Here is a 21,569-nt window from a genome sequence, read left to right as displayed (position 1 = left end):
CGAATTAGATAATGCAGAAATTGACAAGTTCCTAGAAAGACACAAATTACTAAAACTGGCTCAAGAAGAAATAAAAAATCTGAATAACCTACAAAAAATAAAGAGATTGAATAATTTAAAAACTACCCACAGAGAGAAGCTGAGGCTCAGATGGCTTCAATACTACAAAATATTACATACCACAAAACATTTCAGATACATATTGAATACTACAGAACATTTACGAATAATCAATACCTATCCTTCACCAACTTCTACCAGAAAACAGAAGAGTATGGAACACTTCCTAACTTATTTTAGGGGATCAGGCAATGATATCACAAGGAAAGAAAACTAGATAAACACACCCCTCCGCCCACCTCAGCCTCCCAAAGTGCTGGGATTAAAGGCGTGATCCACCGTGTCTGGCCAGAGAAGGATATGTTCTAAGAAATGTGTTCTGCAGTATCTTGAAGTATTAAACATGGAGTTCCTATATACAACCAGAAATTCCAGTCCTAGGTACGTATACCCAAGATAAATGAAAACATATGTTCACAAATAACGAGACTCATCATTGAGTGAATATTATAGAGCGTACATACACAAACCTAGGTGGTATAGCCTACTACATACCTGGGCTATATGTTATAACCTATTGCTCATAGGCTACAAACCTGTACTGAGTTACAGTACTGAGTTACAGTACTCAATACCATAGGCAACTGTAACACAATGTTAAGTATTTGTGTATCTAAACATTGAAATTGTACAGTAAAAATACATTATAAAAGATAAAAAATGGTATACCTGAATAGAGCACTTACTATGAATGGGACTTGCAGCACTAGAAGTTGCTCTAAGTGAGTGAGTGAGTGGTGAATGAATGTGAAGTCCTAGGACATTACTATACACTACTGTAGATTTTTAAAACACTGTACTCTTAGGTTACTCTAAATTTATTTTTAAAATATTTTTCATTCTTCAATAATAAATTAACTTCAGCTTACTATAACTTTTTTATTTTATACTTTTTTTACTTTTTGACTGTTTTGTAATGACACTTAGCTTAAAACACACTGTACAGCTGCTCAACATTTTTTCTTTATATCCCTATTCTATAAGTTTTTTTCTATTTAAAAATTTTTAACTTCTAAAACTTTTTTGTCGAAAATGAAGATACAAAAACACATATCAGTCTAGGCCTACAGAAGGTCAGATCATTAATATTACTGTCTTCCACCTTCACATCTTGTTCCACTGGAAAGTCTTCAGGGGCAATAACATACATGGAGTTGTCATCTCCTATGATAACAATGCCTTCTTCTGGAATACCTCCTGAAGGACCTGCCTGAGGCTGTTTTACAGTCAACTTTTTTTTTTAATATGTAGGAATATACTCTAAAATAATAAAAAGCACAGTAAATACATAAACCAGTAGTTGCTTATTGTCAAGTATTGCATACTATACACAATTGCATATGCTATACTTTTATATGACTGGCAGCCCAGTAGGTTTGTTTACACCAACATCACCACAAACACGTGAGTAATGAGCTACCCTACAAGGGCTATACCACTAGCTGATAGGAATTTTTCATCTCCATAATAATCTTATGAAACCACCGTTGTATATGTGGTCTGTCATTGACTGAAATGTCCTTATGCAGTGCATGACTGTACTGATACATGCTATAACATGAATGAACCTTGAAAACATAAAAGTGAAAGAAGCCAGATGCAAAAGATCACATGCTGCAGAATTCCATTCATGTGAAATATCTAAAATATGCAAATCCGTAAAGACAGAAAGTAGATTAGTAGCTGCTGGGACTACAGTGGGTAGTAGGCGAGATGGAGAGGGGGAATGGGAAATAACAGTTAAGGTTTCTTTTTGGGATGTTGAAAATGTTCTAAAATTAGATTGTGGTGATGACTACAAAACTGAATATACACCACTAAATGGATAAATATTATAGTATGTAAAATATATTTCAGTAAAGCTGTTAAAAGACACATTTACCAGTAAGAGTCTGATTCCTGTATCCAGGCTTCTGTTCCACCATATGTCTGTACTGGAGATCAAGTGTACTGTTGATACAATGACTGTCTCCAATAAAGCATTTTCTGTATTCTGCCATACCTGCAGTATACAAATTATCCATTTTTATCAGGTAGAATTAGATAATCTAAGCAAACTATTAAACAAAATTACAATAAAACTTAGCAATAGGAAAATACTATTAAACACATATTAGGATTACCATTCTAAAGGCTCTTGTGAATCCAATACAGACAGACACTGAGTGGAGCCCTTGTAAGGAACTGTCCAATGAAAGAAATGCTATCATGGCAAAAGGTGATACTAAAACAAAACAAAAAAAGAGAAATTTAATTAAGGCAAAATAGCTCCTTCTACCATATTTTATTCTGGCAAATATACATTTTTTATGAGCACATTTAAGCAATGAACTAAAAAGCCAATAAACAAAAAACCATAACATAAAAGAACAAACACTTGCATATGGTATAATACCACACAAATATGGGAATTCAGTAACGTTTTTGAATACTTCCAGGATATGATTTGTAACACAAGGTTAATAAACTTTATCTTCCTACCTAAAGTTAGCAAAATCCGTCTGACAATACCAATCTTCATGAGCCTAGTTTGCTTCTCAAAGAATACAGTCACAGTTTGCACATCCTTCGGATAAAAGGGATTTCGGAAAATTCCAATGATATATACGCTCTGAATTTCTCTAAGTATCCACAGTATTATAAGTAATATCATCAAACCATAGCCCACAATAGCCTGGGAATTGCTTTTAGAAATCTGTGAGAAGCCAGCAAAGTGATGAAGCAAACTAGTTTCTAAAAGAGCCAAGACTAATATAATGATGTAGAAAAGGCATTCCTTCCATGAAAAATGTTTTCCTGGACCACTGGGTAAATCCTTAGATTTGGTTCCAATTTTGTGACCCATATCACTTAAGTTCAGACTCAGCAAGAAACCAAATCCAGTCATGAAAAGAACCACACCAACAGTGCTCGGAATGAAATATGATGCTATAGCTGTTCCAGCAGACATGATGAACATTACTAATAACCTGTACAGAAAAAAAAGAAAAAAATATTTACTTGAAAAGAAAAATGTTCTTTAAGAATGTTACATATAACATCAATATTTAAAAATAAATACCGTAAGTGGGTTGACACAGATGAGCCTCCAAGGCCGAACTCTAAAACCTGCTCCATTGCCCATAAGAAAAGTGCATCGGGTGGGGGCAGAGTCCCAAGTGCCCACAGAAAGGGTAAAAATACAAACAAGATGTGTAAAATCTGATTCATGTGTTCTAGAGCTGGCATATTTACCATAAACCTATATAAAAAAAAGAACATTTAAATCACACGAAATATATAGAAGAGGATCTTTTAAGAAAAAGCAAAGCAACACAGAATAACAACACACTCCCTTCCAAAAAAAAAAACCACACACACACACCACAGAAAAGTCTTAGTCCCAACTTACAAATGATCAATACATACAAATTGTGACAAGTGTCCTTCTACATCAGCAACTACCCCTATACAATATGTTAATTCAAATGTGCAAAGGAGGAGGAAGTAATTAAAAGCCATCACTGAGTAGTAAGAAAATTGAATACAGGAATTTGTAAAACTGAACAACTGAGGCCAGAGCAAAAACATTTCTCCCCTAAATGTCTAAACTACTACATTGGCTGAAATTCTACCAATGATTCTTCAGAGTTTTAAAATTTTATAATTTAAAATTTCAAGTAACTTTGGAAAGTCAAAGCCTTACTCACATTCATACATTAGCAGCTAAGAAAGAGGGAAAGCTCTTCTCTTCCTCTTTGTCTTGTACTGTCCCGCTCCCAGGACCCAGAATTTAACATTAGAACGGTTAATATCAGAAATGAGCAACTCAGGTTATGACTGTATCTCTGCAGCTTAACCTAAGAACTTAACTAGCATTTACAACACTTCCATTTTGTATAAGCAGTGGTATGAATCTGAGAACACAAACTTGCACATGACAATCTCCTCATAAAGTAGTGACTACTTCTACCTTAAGTGGAGAAACTCAAACTTGGCACAGCACTTAACAGTTAAATGTACCATCATCAAACTGCTTCAAATAATTTAATTTTAAAGCACAGAGTACAAACATTATCAATATATTACAAAATTTTTAAAAATAATGCTAGTAAACACTGTGTCCAGAGACCAATAAGGTCAGAGTACTTCTGGGGTTCCAAAGATAACATTCAAAAGAGACAACTAAATCCCAAAACTTATAGCATAATTGTACTTGAATACCCAAACTACGGGAAATCCAAGTTGAGGAGAAAGACAATTTCTGGGGCCAGGCGCAGTGGCTCACACCTGTAATCCCAGCACTTTGGGAGGCCAAGGCGGGCCGATCACCTGAGGTCAGGAGTTCGAGACCAGCCTGGCCAACATGGTGAAACCCCATCTCTACTAAAAATACAAAAATTAGCTGGGTGTGGTGGTGGGTGCCTGTAATCCCAGCTACCAGGGAGGCTGAGGCAGGAGAAACGCTTGAACCTGGGAAGCGGAGGTTCCAGTGAACCGAGATTGCGCGATTGCACTCCAGCCTGGGCAACAAGAGCGAAACTCCGTTTCAAAATAGTAGTAGTAGTAATAATAATAAGACAATTTCTGAAATAATTATCCACTTAAGAATATGTTGACAGCCCCAAAGCAAATGTATAGCAATTATGGATATAATATAGTAACGGCATTTTATGTTTGCTCACACAGATGTCAGGACTATGCCAACTAATGTGCTCTGCCTCATAATGTATGCCCTTCAAATTTGTTTTGTTTTGTTTTTGAGACAGAGTCTTGCTCTGTCCCCAGGATGGAGTGCAGTGGCGCAATCTCGGCTCACTGCAACGTCTGCCTCCCGGGTTCAAGTGATTCTCCTGCCTCAGCCCCCCAGTAGCTGGGACTACAGGCACACGCCACCACGCCCAGCTAATTTTTGTATTTTTAGTAGAGATGGGGTTTCACCATGTTGGCCAGGATGGTCTCGATGTCTTGACCTCGTTATCCGCCCGCCTCGGCCTCCCAAAGTGCTGGGATTATAGGCGTGAGCCACTGCGCCTGGACCAAATTTTTATGAGCAGAGAATTAATGAGCACAACATTAACAATGTGTTGCTAAATTAGAGGACAATACTTTGTTAAAATAAAATTCATTTCATTTTGAGTAGAAACCATTCAAGTAACAAAAAATCAAGAAAATCAAACCACACATAAATAGTAAGCCGCAGGAAGGTCAAGGAAAACATGTAGATTGGTACACTTTTTTTTCCCCCAAGACAACACTCCTCTATCAAGGATAGGATAATTTGTGTAAAAATAATGTATGCTCATAAAACCTTTTATCAAAACTAGATTCTACCCCTAAATCTCTTTTGGTCCTTTAACAATAAGCAATGGCAAAGTAAAGTATTCGTATACAAGGATAACATAATTGAAGTAATCAAACATTGTGATTATTCTCCTGTATATAGGACTTAGCTCCAAATGGATCATTATTGTGGTTAATTCTTTAATATGGAAAAACATTTAAATTATAATACTTCTGATAATTTAAATTCTAATACTTCTGATAATGTAATAGAAATTTTCTAAGGTAAAAAAAAATCTCAGTTTTTAAGATGAAAACTTAGTTTGGAACCTAACAGCTATAAAAATGTTTCAAATTCTGCACACTCACTAAGATCCACATGCCAAGAAAAAAGATGTTTTCTACAGTGGCTAAGATGATATAAATGTGTATCATTCATTCAAACAATTCCTGAGTGTCTGAGCTAAGCATTGTAGATTTAATGTCTGCCTTTGATAAAAATTAAAATGCACAGAAGAAGTCATTTAAAAGTATTATTATACAACTGTACTAGGTAAAGAATGGGGAAGGAAAATATTACTACACTGCGGGGTTCGCCTCTTCTGCTCCCTTTCATATCTTCTGAAATTAAGAAACAATTTATCTGACAACTGTCCAAATTTGAAGAGTCCATGCATTTCATACATCATTTGGCGGCAGTATCACACCTATTGTCTAGAGATGATCTCAATTCTATTATTTCCTTAATCAAAAGTGAAACTGGAGGTGATTTTTCTGGATAAACTAGTCATTTTCTTCTTTAAAAATAGATGTGGGGACTGGCTTTGTCTTTTTAGTTACAGATAAACAAAAACAAAAAACTCTTTGTAATTATCAAATCTTAAACATTAAAACTATATATTAAATCCAACAAGATTTTAGTAAAAAACCTTTTATGTACTTTTAGAAATGAATAATGCAGAATGTCAGGAAAACCAAATTAAAAGATTCTTTTTTAAAATTAAAGAACCTAGGACATCATTTTGAATCCAAAGATTACATCAGGCATTCAATTTCTGATCTCAGAAATGGGATACGGAGACAGTAACTCAAGAATTTGTATTCTGAAAATAACCACCTTATAAATTTAAATATTTTAAAGGCAATCACGTGTATACACACATTTAAACTCAATTTTAATGCTAACTTTTCAAAATCAAGTATTTAACTGGAATATATTTTATAGTCAGTAAATGGTAGAGGTATTAAAAAACCAATTATAAATGGATTTCCTGTTGATTAATCCTCCCCTTACGTTTTTGATTAGGTGAAGAATTACATGGGCATTACATTGTCCTCTGGTTCATAAATGTAGTGTAACTAGAAGAGACTAAAAGTTAAGAAACTGCAAACAGACACCCAAGGAGAGGTCAGTTTCAGTGCCCAAACTGACTAAATATTTTAAAATGCCTTGTCTTAATCAGCTTGGGCTGCCATAACAAAATATCATAGACTGAGTGGCTTAAACAACAGAAATTTATTTTCTAACAGTTCTGGGGGCTACAAAAGTACAAGATCAGGCTGCCAGTATAGTCAGGTTCTGGTGAGGACTCTCTTCCTGGCTTACACATGGCTGCCTTTTTGCTGTGTCTTTATGTGGCAAAAAGAGAGACATCAAGCTCTTTGGCATCTCTCCTAAGGGCACTAATCCTATCAGACTAGGGTCTCACCTTCATAAACTACCTCCCAGAGGCCCATCTCCAAATACCAACACATTGGGGGTTAGGGCTTCAACATAAACATTTTTGAGGGAACACAATTAGTCTATAACATTCCATCCCTGGCCCCTCAAAACTCATGTCCTTTCCAAATTCAAATGCAAAAGACATTCATTCCATCCCCATATCCCCCAAAGTCTTCACTCATTCTAGCATTAACTCTGATGGCTAAAATTCAAAGTCTCATCTAAATCAGATATGGATGAAACCTAGGTACAATCCATCCTGAGGCAAAATTCCTCTCCAGCTGTGAATCTGTGAAATCAGATGAGTTACGTGCTTCCAAAATCTAAGGGTAGGGCAGGTATAGAAGAGACATCCCCACTCCAATAGGAGAAACAGGAAAAAAAGGGTGATGATCCCAAGGAAGTCAAAACCTAGCAAGGCAAATTCCATTAGATCTTAGAGCTTGAGAATAATTCTGTTTGGTTCCATACTCTGCCCACCAGGCCACTGGGGTGGCAGGTCACCGCCAGTGCTCTAGGTGAGGGTCCTGCTTCTGTGGCTCTGAAGTTCAGTTCTGCTCCCGAGGCTTTGGGTAGAGGCTAGCTGACTTGATGAAACAGGTGGTAGCCCTCAAGACCCTTAAATCACCTTTGGCATAATTTTCCCCTTTTCTTGAAGAATACTGCACTTTTGTAGCTGAACAGTTCTATCATTACATCCCGTCAAATCCAAGAAGTTCAACTGTCGGCCTTCATTACTTCCTGTCTCCAACCACTTCAATTCAAACTGGCAGTGTTTCTACTCACATAATACCAAAAGCTCTTTACTGAGGGACAGTCCAGCCCCACACTTTAGGTGTTCTCTTCAGAATATGCTTTCTCATATTTTACAATATGGATAATCCAGGCTGAAAATTTTCCAAATCTTCAAGTTCTGGTTCCTTCTCTTGCTTAACAATCCCTTCTTCAATCCATCTCTCTCCTTTCACATTTTACTAGAAACAGGAGAAGCCAACTGCTCCTTTCAACACTGCTTTGAACTCTCCTTACATAGGTATCCAACTTCATGGCTCCACAAAACACTAGGACACAGTTCAGCTAAGTTCTTTGACACTTTGTAACAAAGACTGCCTTTCCTCTGGGTTCAGGGGACTTCAGACTTCATCAGAATCACCCTTAATGTCCATATTTCTAGCATGCACATCAAAACCCTTGTCTGGGCATGATGGCTCAAGCCTGTAATCCCAGAACTTTGGGAGGCCGAGGCGGGTGGATCACTTGAGGTCAGGACTTTGGGACCAGCCTGGCCAACATGGCGAAACCCTGTCTCTATTTAAAAATATAAAAATTAGCCGGGCATGGTGGCGCATGTCTGTAATTCCAGCTACTCAGGAGGCTCAGGGAGGAGTATCACTTGAAGCCAGGAGGCGGAGGTTGCAGTGGGCCAAGATTGTGCCACTGCACTCCAGCCTGGGCAACAGAGTGAAGACTCCATCTCAAACAAAACAAAACAAAGAAACAAACAAAAAAACCTCTTTCAGCCTCTACCCATTACCAACAGTTACAAAGCCATTTCCACATTTTTAGGTATTTGGTACAAAGGCATCCCACTTCTTGGTAGCAAAATCTTAATCAGCATGGGCTGCCATAAAAAAATGCCATGAGCTGAGTGGCTTAAACAACATCAATTTACTTTCTCACAGTTCTGAAGGCCGGAAGACCAAGATCAGGCTGCCAGTATGGTCAGGTTTTGATGAGAGCTCTCTTCTTTGACTTGCAGGTGGCCACATTTTTGCTGTGTCCTTAGATGGCACAGAGAGGGACAGATCAAGCTCTCTGGTACCTCTTCTCATAAGGGGACTAGTCCCATCATACCAAGGACCCACCTTCATGACCTAATTACCTCCCAAAGGCCTCATCTCAAAATACCATCACATTGGGGTTTAAGACTGTAATATATGAATTCTGGAGAGACACAAATATTCAGTCCATAACATGCTGAACATTTCTACCTGGACACTAACCTAAGAAAAGAAAGCTGCAATCTATGGAGACGAAGAAAGAAAAGTCAAACTTGAAAAGGCAAGTAAAACGGGTTATCAAACAATTTTGTGAACAATTATGTCTGTCAAAAAAAACTGTTTTCTACTTTTCTTCTGTAACAAGTTGGTTTTTAAAAAATCAATATATATCACACTCTGGGGACTGTGGTGGGGAGGGGGGAGGGATAGCATTGGGAGATATACCTAATGCTAGATGACGAGTTAGTGGGTGCAGCGCACCAGCATGGCACATGTATACATATGTAACTAACCTGCACAATGTGCACATGTACCCTAAAACTTAAAGTATAATTAAAAAAAAAAAACATAAAAAAAATCAGTATTACTTCTACTATTGTTGCTATCACAAAATTAGAAATAAATTTTGTATTTGTCTTAAATTCATTCAATCTGTATATAATATTTATATGTATAAATTTTAATTTCTTCTTTCCCCCCACAGGAAAGTTCCATCTCCTTACACAGGTTTCAACCAGGCTATCTTAAAAACTCAAAGCTCCTTATTTAAAGTGAAACACAAAATTGAAAAGTTCCTTATCTCAAAAAGGGTTTTTAAAAAAAACTCTTTAATAAGTTTTAACTATTGCTTTAGTATGTTTTACAGAGATTAATCCTAAAAGAATAATTATCAAAATAACCTGTCACCCAGTGGTTTGATGATTTTTAATCCATGGATTCATTTTTTTGTAACACTAAAAGGAAAGCTCTCTTACTCTGTATACTTAAAAACAAAGTTAGTTACAAAGTATTTGGTAGGTTTTTACCTGTGTGCCAGATCCACAGAAACAAAGAAAAAAATATAAAGAGGTCTCATAAGAGGAATAATTTCATAAGTATCCTGTGTTTGGAAAGTCGCAGTCTCTGTAGCTGTGTTTACAATTAAAGAATATTCTGCTATACATAATGTCATCCATCCAAAGAAGAATAGTAGAGCAGTGCCTCCTGTACTGCCATACAGCAAGGTTATTCTATTTGGGAGCAGATACCATGTTCCAAGACCACACGCTAATCCAGCAAGAACAGAATGAAAAACTGTATTGGCTATATATTTCTTGCCAGGAATGAGAAATTTGACAGTCTCAGCACCAGTACAACTGGTAAATTCATGCTCATCCTCCTCTGCTAAGATATCCGTGGTTAGTATTCTTTCTACTGTTGCTGATTTGTTTTTGGCGTATAAACTTGTGAACTGGATGACAAATGCAGTAAAAAGCATTAATCCACCTGAAAGTGCTGCTGTATAATAGTCTTTCAGGATGCCTAACTGGTACAAAAGTGTTCCGACTCCACCCCAAACCCATGGCATTAGAAAAAGAATAATTTGATTAACATATATGTAAGGAGGGGCACAGTAGCCTAATTTGAATCGAGGGCCTCCAAGAACAGTCTGTGGAAAGCGCTTCAGAAAGAAGTCCTGCTTGTAATCATTCAGTAGAGGCACATCTGGACTCATCCTCACTCGGGATTATTCTGAAAGTCACATGCTTTTCTGTAACACAGCAGTTTCTAAAAAATAAAAATTAAAAGAAGTCACTGTTTGAAAATGTCATATTTAAAACCTATGAGGAAAAACCTCACATTACTATTTCATCTCCTCACTTCCTTCAAGGGTAGGATTTATAACTGTACTTCTCAGACCCCTTTCTGGCACATACTTGACACTAAGTTGCCAGTTTTTATAAACAAAACCAATATGCTCAGTTATTTTATTTTTTGAGAGAGGGTATCACTCTGTCACCCAAGCTGGAGTGTACTCTGATCACAGCTCACTGCAGCCTTGACCTCCCAAGCTCAAGTGATCCTCCCACCTTAGCCTCCTGAGTAGCTGGGACTATAGGCACATGCCCCTATGCCTGGCTAATTTTTTATTTTTTGTAGAGATGGGGTTTTGCCATGTTATCCAGGCTGGTCTTGAGTATCTGGGCTCAAGTGTTCCTCCTGCCTTGCCTCCCAAAGTGCTGGGATTACAGGCATGAGCCACTGTGCTCAGCCTTGTTTTTTATTTTTTTAAAAATCATATTCTTTATTAATTTATAATCTAACCTTTGGAATTAGACTTTAACTCACATATTTAAATTCTGAGGTCAACAGAACGTTCAAAATGCCAATACTTTCAATTCAAATCAATTTAGGCTACTTTTATTCAATAGCCATATAAATCTAAGTATAAAATAATATAGGTTATCTTCAGTTCAACTTTTCCCTATTCCTTGCAACTTATTCTGAAAAACAGTTACCCTACACAAAACCAGCTAGCAAAGTATTACTTTGTGGATCATGTTAGGCTAGAAAGGAAAAATTAAATTTAAAGCCATCTTAAAATAGCCTTTCTTCCAGTCAGTTTAAAAATAATCTTTCCTCTATTCAGTTCTACCTAACCAATATCAATTCTGGAGAGAAATTTGGGGCAGCATGCAAAGTTTGGGGGTCACCTTTAAGAATTAGTACCTTAGATCACCTCTTTGTTATACCTCTATGGAGTTTTTAAAATTGTAAACATCTATCTTCTTACATCTTCCAGTCATTGGTCTTAGTTCCGCATAGAATGAATCACAGCTTTTACTCACATGAGAGCCCTGCAAGTACAGCTGGCCCTCCGTGTCTGTGGATTCTGCATTCATGGATTCAACCAACCACAGACAGAAAATAGTCAGGAAAATAACTGTATCTGTACTGAACATGTACAGATTTTTTTCCCATTATTATTCCCTAAATAATAAAGTATAGCTATTTATATAGCATTTACATAGTATTAGGTATTTTAAGTAATCTAGAGATGATTTAAAGTACAGGGAGGAAGTGCGTAGGTTATACGCATATATGATACCATTTTATATCAGAGACTTGAACATCCTTGGATTTTGGTATATGAGGGAGGTCCTGGAATCTCTTCTTCACAGATACCAAGGGATGACTATACTCACAAAATAACAGAACTACAGGGCCAAATCGAACCTTAGTGGTCTACGGGTCAATCTTAGGGAATGGAAAGAGTGCCTCCTTCCCCTCCGTACGAGCTTGTCTCCTGCACTGACGTCAGGCTCAGTGTACGATATTCCACTGTAATTGTCTTATAGAAGCCAATGGGTAAGGAAGGTCACACTCTTGTGGGAGGGGATAAGCATTCTGACACAAGTTATCTATGGAAGATGCCATCAGACAGGAAAATGAACTTGGAGGGATAGACTGGATTTTGAAGAATGTGGATGTGCCTGAAATTTCCCCAAGGAGTTAGGTAAAAGTTGGCCCTTCTGGCTCTACTGAGATAACTTGGAAACAAGGTAGGGTGGCTTGCTGGGAAGGAAAGTAAAGACACTTTATAAACCAGATTATCTATCTGAATGTTAGTATCCCTATTCATTTCCCTTTTAGTATTTCTGGGCCTTTTGTAAAGTTTTGTTTAAATGTTTTCATTCACTTGATGAAATCATCTATGATTATATTCCAAACAGTGCAGTACCTGAAGTGTTATTATTGTAGAAACATGGAAAGCTGCCCATGATATACTGAAAAATAAACACACTACTGATTCCATTTGTATCCAAAAAAAAGAGTACACACACCTATATATATAGATGGCTGTATATGGTTTGCGTATGTATAAAAAGTTTCGGAAGGAATATTAACTAAGCTATGTGTATTTTATCTGTAACATTTAACATCTCTTCAAATTACCAAATGTCCTCCAGAACTGTCAACCTCACACACCCTGTAAATACATTCTGTGTTTTTCTTGCTGGGTACCACTGAGCTCATGCTCTCTCCTTTGCCTAGGATGATGTCCTCCCTTCCCTAATTGGTAACTTTAAATAACTTTTAAGACATTTCTGAAAATTTTGCAGAGCAGTTTGGTCTAGCTGAGTATCTCTTCTCTCTGTATTCCAAAACCACTGCTTGTTCTACATACTACAGGTTAGGCATCACAAATCTGAATATCCAAAATTCTCCAAAAGCTGAAAGTTTTTAAGTGCCAACATGATGCCCAAAGGAGATGCTTAGTAGGGCATTTCTGATTTTTGGATTTCAAATGCATAATTGGTATAATGCAAACATTCCAAAATCTGGGGAAAAAACCCCAAATCCAAAACACTTCTGGTCTCAAGAATTTTGAATAAAGGATACTCAACCTATACTCACCTTGTAACACGTATTAGTATACGGCATTTCTCTGAGTAACTTCTACTAATAATATGTTATTTGGCATAGGGGCTGATATGGTTTGGCTGTTTCCCCACCCAAATCTCATCTTGAATTGTAGCTCCCATAATTCCCATGTGTTGTCGGAGGGACCTGGTGGGAGATAATTGAATCATGGGGGTGGTTTCCCCCGTACTGTTCTTGTGGTAGTGAATAAGTCTCACGAGACCTGATGGTTTTATAAGGGGAAACCCCTTCCACTCGGTTCTGATTTTCTCTCGTCTGCTGCCATGTAAAACATGCCTTTCACCTTCCACCATGATCATGAGGCCTCCTCAGCCATGAGAAATTGTGAGTACATTAAACCTCTTTTTCTTTATAAATTACCCAGTCTTGGGTATGTCTTTATCAGCAGTGTGAAAACAGATGAATACAGAGGCCACATCTTGAGATTCTTGATTCACCATATTTAGCAAAATACCTTTCCATGGAGAAGCATGTAATACTTTAAAGACATAGCTTAAATAAGACAATTAAAATTGGAAAATATGACATATTGCTGTCTTAAACAGAAGCTGGGAGTATTTACCATTTTAGTTTTTTTTTTTTTTTTTTTTTGAGATGGAGTCTTGCTCTGTCACCCAGGCTGGAGTGCAGTGGCGTGATCTCAGCTCACCACAACCTCCGCCTCCTGGGTTCAAGCAATTCTCCTGCCTCAGCCTCCTGAGTAGCTGGGATTACAGTTGTGTGCCACCACACCCAACTAATTTTTGTATTTTTAGTAGAGACGGGGTTTCACCATGTTGGTCAGGCTGGTCTTGAACTCCTGACCTCATGATCTGCCCGTCTCGGCCTCTCAAAATGCTGGAATTACAGGCGTGAGCCACTGCGCCAGGCCGTATTTACCATTTTCAAAAACTTGCAGCATATCCTACTCTACTCAAAACAGTAAGCCCATAAACTGTTTATTCAGTTTTAAAATGTTTGGAAAGTATCTATACTTATTTTTTACGGAATAATGCTATCTATTCATAGTATTACTGGCTCAGGGAAGATTCTGCCTAGATCAATATATCACAAAGCGACACAGGAGCAGGATGAGCCTAAAGAGAAATATGGCTGGGTTTCTCCTGTGGAGGAAATGACTGGAGAATTTTAAGATGTCAGAAGTCCAATTTTAATTTGCTCCCTGTCCCTTACTATGCTTTAATCTCCATCATCAGCAAAGCAGGAACTAGTTCATACTGAGAAAGAAGGGCAGAGGTAGAACAGTAGGCATAAGAAGCAAAATAAAGTGGGAGAAATCAAGAATTGAGTGAAAGCAGACCAAGAAGCACAAAGAGAATGTATGTTCCCTCAAGAAGCCTAAGAAGCATGGGAGAGGACACTGATATGGTGATTTATTTTAATGAACTATTTTTAAAAGGCTGAAAGATACAAGATCATATATCCCACAGAATATATCTTGAAAAGGGGTCTGTGGTCAGGGCAGTTTGAAAAATTATAGACTATACTGTCATCTTGAAGAGTCACAATGGATATCAGCAGACTAAAGCCTTTGAGATCTTTGAAATTAAAAAACACTTCTGCAAGTCTGCTTAAAATGTGTCATTTGACTTTTCCAAACTTATTTGACCTTGGAACCCATTTTTCCCATGATATCTAGTAACAGATCATGTAACTAATGTTTTATGGAAACTACTTTAAGAAACACTGGCCTGGGTTTCCATCAGGATCTTAAAGATTGAGCCAAACCAGGAACTGAAAGGGTATGCCAGTTAAGGAGGAATGTCATGAACAGAGGTACACAAGGAAAAAACTATCGGAGAAATTTGACAGGTAGCAAGCATATCAGACCTAAAAACTGATTTAAAGTATGGGTGTTTCTATTTTCTTTTTAAGGATTAAAGAGTATTTAACAACTCATTAAGGAAGTATAAAGACAATTACGATTCACTGGTACCCTTTGACATTTAAATTACACATCCTGGAACATTTAAAAATATTTAAGAATTTGAAAATACTTTATTTGTAGGAGGCAACAGTTTCATTTATACAGAGAAATCTTCTAAATGCCAAACTGAATTACTAGCATAGAAAACAAATTCACAATAACTAAAATGTACTCCCCAAGTGAGAATTTGGCACATAGTTCTGAAAGACTATTAATTCCCAGAAGAACTGATGCATTGGTATGGATGCCACCTCTACAATATTCAAATAAAAAACGGCTGAAGACTTAGGAAAAAAACAAAACTGTGAAAAGAGAACTTAAGGGATAAAGATGACATCACAACACTAATTTAAGCCATAGGCTTTCTTCACATACTACTCTGAAAGTGGGCCAACAAAATAGCCACAGAAATGTTGCTTTATTTGGGAGTCATATTTGTTACACATTACTCACAAGAGTAAGAAACAGATCAATTTGGCAACGTACTGAGAGGAATTCTTAGTTACCAAAACTGTATGTAACTCAGACATACATAACACCATACTAAAAATCTGTTAAACAAAAAAACAACAAAAAGTGGCCACATTTTTGGATTAAATATATATTTCTCTAAGTTCAACAAAAAAATTTTGAGACGTTGTAGTGACTGATTTTTGTTAAGTTTTTTTTAAATCTATCATATTATTTTTATTGATTGGTTGATTTCATTTATTGAATCCCTCTTTTTTCCTGTATTGTTAGGATTTTGATTTTTTATTGTGGTAGGAACACTAACATGAGATCTACTGTTAAATATTTAAGTGTACAATACAGTGTTGTCAGCTGCAGGCACAATGTTGTAGAACAGATCTCTAGAACTTGTTCATCTTGCATAATTAAAACTTCATACCTGTTGAATAGCAACTCCCTATTTTCCCTCCCCCCATTCTCTGGCAATCACCATTCTACTCACTGATTTAGAGTTAGTCTATTTTAGATACCTCACATAAGTGGAATGTAGTAGTTGTCCTTCTGTGACTGGCTTACTTCACTTAACATAATGCCTTCAAGGTTCATCTGTTGTTACATATGGCATGGTTTCCTTTTTTTTAAGGCTGAATAATAGTCCGTTGTATGTCTATACCACATTTTCTTTAACCATTTATCTGTTGATGGACATTTAAGTTGAATAATGCTGCAATAAACATGGGAGAGCAACTATCACTTTTATCTTGATTTCAATTATTTTGTATAAATACCCAAAAGCAAAATTGCTAGATCATATGGTAGCTCTTTTTTTAATTATTATTTTTATATTTTGAGAAACCTCCATACTGTTTTGGCATAGATAGTGGCTGCAGAATTTTGCATTCCCACCCAGCATACAAGGGTTCCAATTCCTCCATATCCTCACCAACACTCTTTTGTTTTTTTGATAGTAGTCATCATAACAGGTGAGGTGATATTAAGGAGTACTTCTGCACTGAGGCACTTGTCTCAACTATATTTTTGTTGTACTTTCAGGAGACTATCTTTAATAGATCTGTGGAAATTTATCAAATCTTTGCTCATTTTTTTAACTTCTGAGAGCTCTTCTTTAATCTGAGTGTTCCTTTTTATGAAATTGTCGATGAAAAAAGCCGAACTATGTAAAATATTTTAAGAGATTTATTCTGAGCCAAATATGAGTGACCACAGCCCTCAGGAGGTCCTCAGAACATGTGCCCAAGGTGGCTAAGGTACAGCTTAGTTTTATATATTTTAGGGAGGCATAAGACATCGAATACATTTAAGAAATACATTGGTCTGGTTTAGAAAGGCGGGACAACTCAAAGTAGGGGCTTCCAGACTATAGGTAAATTTAAACATTTTCTGGTTGACAATAGGATGAGCTTATCTGAAGACCTGGGATCAACAGAAAAGAAATGTTCAGGTTAAGATGAAGGATTGTGGAGACCAAGTTTCACTGTGCAGAGGAAGCTCTCAGAGAGCAGACTTCAGAGAGCAGGTGGTAAAATATTTCTTATCAGACTTAAAAGGGTGCCTGACTGTTAGTTGATTATCTCTTGGATCTGGAAAGGAAGGAAGGAAAACAAAGGGGAAAGGGGACTCATTATAGAATGTGGATTTTTCCCACAAGAGACTTTGCAGGGCAATTTCAAGGTATGGCAAGGAAATATATTTTTGGGTAAAACATTTTTATTTTCTTCCCTGTTATGCCAGAGTCAGATTGGAAAGTCAAGATATACAGGGTTAAATAAAACCCATCTGATGAGAATTTATGATTTGTAGGGCATGACTCTCTAGGCCCCTTAGACAGGAATTTGGGCAAGATTTAACAAATCAGAGCTGAGTCCTCAAAATCCTATTATTGTTTCATGAATATGGTTTAAGAATATTAATTACGGAGGGCACGGTGGCTCATGCCTGTAATCCCAGCACTTTGAGAGGCTGAGGTGGGCAGATCACCTGAGGTCGGGAGTTCAAGACCAGCCTGGCCAACATGGCAAAACCCCATTTCTGCTAAAAATACAAAAGTCAGCCAAGCATGGTGGTGGGTGCCTGTAATCCCAGCTACTTGGGAGGCTGAGGCGGGAGAATCACTTGAACCTGGGAGACAGAGGTTGTAGTGAGCCAAGATGGCGCGATTACACTCCAGCCTAGGCGACAAGAGTGAAACTCCGTCTCAAAAATTAAAAAACAAAATTAATTACAAGTATGTATTTATGTTTGGGCGCGTGTGTGTGTACAGAAAAATGCTATTTTTTTTTTGTAAATTGGCTCATGTCCTTTGCCTATTTTTCTATTGAAGTGATCATTTTTGAACATTTTTCTTATGAATTTGGAAGAACTTTTCATATATGAAGGGCATTAGCTCTTTGACATGACGGTTTTCTTTTTTTCCTGTTACTTTGTCCTTTTCTTTCCTTTTCTTTTTTGAGACAGAGTCTCAGTCTGTCACCCAGACTGGAGTGCAGTAGCATGATCTTGGATCACTGTAACCTCTGCCTCCTAGGTTCAAGCGATTCTTGTGCCTCAGCCTACCAAGTAGCCGGGACGAAAGGTATGAGCCACCACCTCTGACTAATTTTTTTTTTTCCCCAGTAGAGATAGTGTTTCACTATGTTGGCCAGGCTGGTCTCGAACTCCTAACCTCAAGAGATCTGCCTGCCTCAGCCTCCCAAAGTGCTGGAATTAGGGATTACAGGCATGAGCCACTGCACCTGACCATTACCTTTTTCTTAAAGCACTGTTAGAAGATGCTAGAAAAGATTAAATATTTAAATTTTGATAGTTGTTAAATATAGGCCAAATGTGTTACTCTTCCTTCTATGAAGAAACAGCTAAAAGATAAATTATTACTTCCCACAATTTCAACTTTTAGTTACAAACTTCTGAGTACCTACAATGTGCTCAGTAATAATACTGCTCTCTCTAACCCAAAGGTTACAATCCAGTAAATTTCATTTTCCCTTCAAATAACTGTTTTTGGTAGAAGCAATTCTGGAATTCTTTCAATTTTCATTATTAAGCAAGAAACATAAAGTTAATTTACAAATAACCTAAACAAAATTAAACTTATCAAGAAAAACTAATTTCTGCTTGTTTAAAAATGATTAGACAAACTTTCAGTAATAAATACAATGTATTCATTCATATTCCTAAAAAGTATTTTACAAAATCTGCAAGGAAATATACCAAAGTTTTACATTTCCAAGCATTACCAAATTTAGTAATTTGGAAAACGGAAAATGTTATACCTGGAAAAGAAAACAAACTGGCCTACACTTAAGTACTCAAAAGCATGATATGAAAGAACTTAATTTTCAGTTGCTCTGGATAAAAATCACTTGCTACTACTAGAGCAATTCTAAAAAGTATGCATACATGAAGTTTTTTTGATAGCCAAGTGCTATCTGTTGAGGGTACCAGTAGGAATCCAGAGATGCAAAGATAGCTACCATTATAATCCGGAAAATACTCTATGGAATCTTAACCGAATGCCATGCCATGGATAGACAGCTAAATTCTGGAGTCTTTTCTTTCTTTTTTTTTTTTCTTTTTGAGATGGAGTTTCGCTGTTGTTGCCCAGGCCGGAGTACAATGGCATGATCTCGGCTCACTGCAACCTCCGCCTCTCGGGTTCAAGCGATTCTCCTGCTTCAGCCTCCGGAGTAGCTGGGATTACAGGCATGCACTACCACGCTCAGCTAATTTTGTATTTTTAGCAGAGACGGGGTTTCACCATGTTGACCAGGCTGGTCTTGAACTCCTGACCTCAGGTGATCCACCCGCCTCATCCTCCCAAAGTGCTGGGATTACAGGTGTGAGCCACCGTGCCCAGCAAAAGACTTTTGATGTTTAAACAGAAACATATATTTCATGCTTTGGTTTACAAGTTATATGGTAAGCACCCCGCTCCCCAACCAAAGGAAAGTCTACCCAAGTACTAGAAAAGAAAGACTGATAAGGAACAAGCACGTTAACATCTCTTTGGATCTATAAAAAGGTATTCATTCAAATTCAAGACTTTTGGAGGGTTTTTGAATAAGAGTGTTTTGTAAGGTCACAGTGTAAGTTAAAGAGGAAAGAAATACAAAGTGGCTCAACAGTCAAAGACAGGTTTGTTTTGGAGAATAAACCTGAGAGAGGCTTCTGGCTGATTTCAGTCAGGAAAGCTCTCTCTTACAGACTTACAGTATTTATTGGTGACAGAACTTATTACAGGTTTGGAATGTTTCTGCATGGGTGAGAAGCTTATGGTAGGGTTGGAATGTCTCTGGTCAGAAGGGAGGTTATCTTGGGGCTGACATCTCTCCAGCCAGGGGGAAGGTTATCTCGGGGCTGGCATGTCTCTGGTCCGGGAGGGGTTTCGAATGTTTCTGGTCAGAGATGTTGTGTGATTTATGTTCATGCTGACCTTAGCCATAAGGCTGATGCCCTTTGGATTTTGGTGGGTTTTGATCAAGGTGAAACTTAAAATGATGGTCCTCGTCGAAGTCGAAGAGGGTGATACTCCTGCTCTGTCAATCCAGACCCTGTAGTTATAAAAATGACGAGGGGCAGTGTGTTCTTTCTGGCTACTTCCTGCTGACAAGGGGACAGACAGTTTTTGGGTCTTGGATTGACTGCAGAAATAACACTGTAGATTTTTGGGTAGTTGTCTGTGAAATGGTCATGAGTCTGTCAGCTAAAAATCTTTGAAAAAGGTTAATTAGGCAGGGTAAGAACATTAGTCCTAGGCATATCATTAGGAGAGGGCCCAGGAATGGGGTGACCCATGCTATGATTCTGCTCCCAAACCAAGAATCTGTCTGGTTGTTTTGGTATTCCCTTAGCTTTTTAGACCTTTAAGTTTTTCAGCAGTCTCTTACTAGGCCTGATTGGTTGAGATACAAACAACATTCCCTACCTAATGAGAGGCAGAGGCACATGTTTGGAAAGGCCCACATATTATCTTTTGTTAGTAACAGTTATTCCTGCTCTAAGGATAATAATTAAGCAAAATGCTACAGCAATTGAGATTCCCTGTCAGATATTCCACCCTGAGGGTGCTATAGTATATAGTCCTACTGCAAATAGTAGAGTAAAGCAGTTCCCACAAGGCGTAGTAAATAATTTCCATTATATTTAGGACGTTCCTTTGGGCTCTCAGGGGTTGCTTCCTCAGCTTTCCAGGCTTTGACTCAAGTGTGATGTATCCAGGAGTTGATTCCTGTAACAGATATTGTCTCAATTACCCTGGTTCCGTAGACTCACTAGACATGGGGTGAAGGATTCCGGGCACCCTCAGTTATTAGTTGTCAATGCCAGCAGTGAAGAGATTTCCTCCTGTGATGGTTGGGGGGTTTAGAGGCAGCGCCTGATAAAACATCTAGTTTTCAGTTCATAGGGCTTTAAGGAAGCACAACTTATTTTAGAAACTTGTAGCCAGAAAAATCAGAATTTAAACTGTAGAAAATAATAAAAATTGGAAAACATTAGGCAAGACTAGAGTTTAACAACAGGTGTGCTACAGTTTTTGAAACATAATTTTCTCTCTCCAGTTTCCCACTTATTAAATGACAAGTCATGGTAGGACTGGTTTGCTTTACTATACTTGGCTTAATTATTTGGATACAGTACAGCAAGAATAATTATTTGTTACACAGGCCTTTTAAATTGGTATTGATTTATCTGGCTCACCCCTTCATTTGGCCAACTCAGCCAAAATGCTTTGTGTTGGGAGCAAAGAAATCACACCAAGGACCTATGTCCAAACAGTACGAGAGATATGGGGTGGATACCTGGAGAACGCTGTGACCACACTATCATATTACAAGACACTGAATGGCTTGCCACCCATTGGGTG

At 37.6% G+C, this 21,569-nt stretch overlaps 1 protein-coding gene across 4 annotated transcripts in view; it reads right to left on the bottom strand.

Annotated features, from left to right (window-relative positions):
- The window catches only part of PCNX4 (pecanex 4), a 55,688-nt gene that overhangs the window by 16,748 nt on the left and 17,371 nt on the right, over positions 1-21,569 (bottom strand). The window contains exons 2-7 of one of the 4 annotated variants that reach the window (XM_063596080.1): positions 16,191-16,412; positions 9,912-10,653; positions 3,182-3,361; positions 2,602-3,089; positions 2,244-2,344; positions 2,003-2,122 (exon numbers count right to left, since the gene is read on the bottom strand). In XM_063596080.1, coding sequence (XP_063452150.1) covers positions 2,003-2,122; positions 2,244-2,344; positions 2,602-3,089; positions 3,182-3,361; positions 9,912-10,600 — 1,578 coding nt within the window. In that variant the 5' untranslated portion in view covers positions 10,601-10,653; positions 16,191-16,412. The remainder of the gene's footprint in view (positions 1-2,002; positions 2,123-2,243; positions 2,345-2,601; positions 3,090-3,181; positions 3,362-9,911; positions 10,654-16,190; positions 16,413-21,569) is intronic. The other 3 variants (XM_055097654.2, XM_008956997.7, XM_003831641.5) reach the window with 3 other exon arrangements.

Source organism: Pan paniscus, chromosome 15 (genome assembly GCF_029289425.2).
Source record: "Pan paniscus chromosome 15, NHGRI_mPanPan1-v2.0_pri, whole genome shotgun sequence".
Taxonomy (NCBI): domain Eukaryota; kingdom Metazoa; phylum Chordata; class Mammalia; order Primates; family Hominidae; genus Pan; species Pan paniscus.
This window is presented reverse-complemented; position numbering and strand designations above follow the sequence as displayed.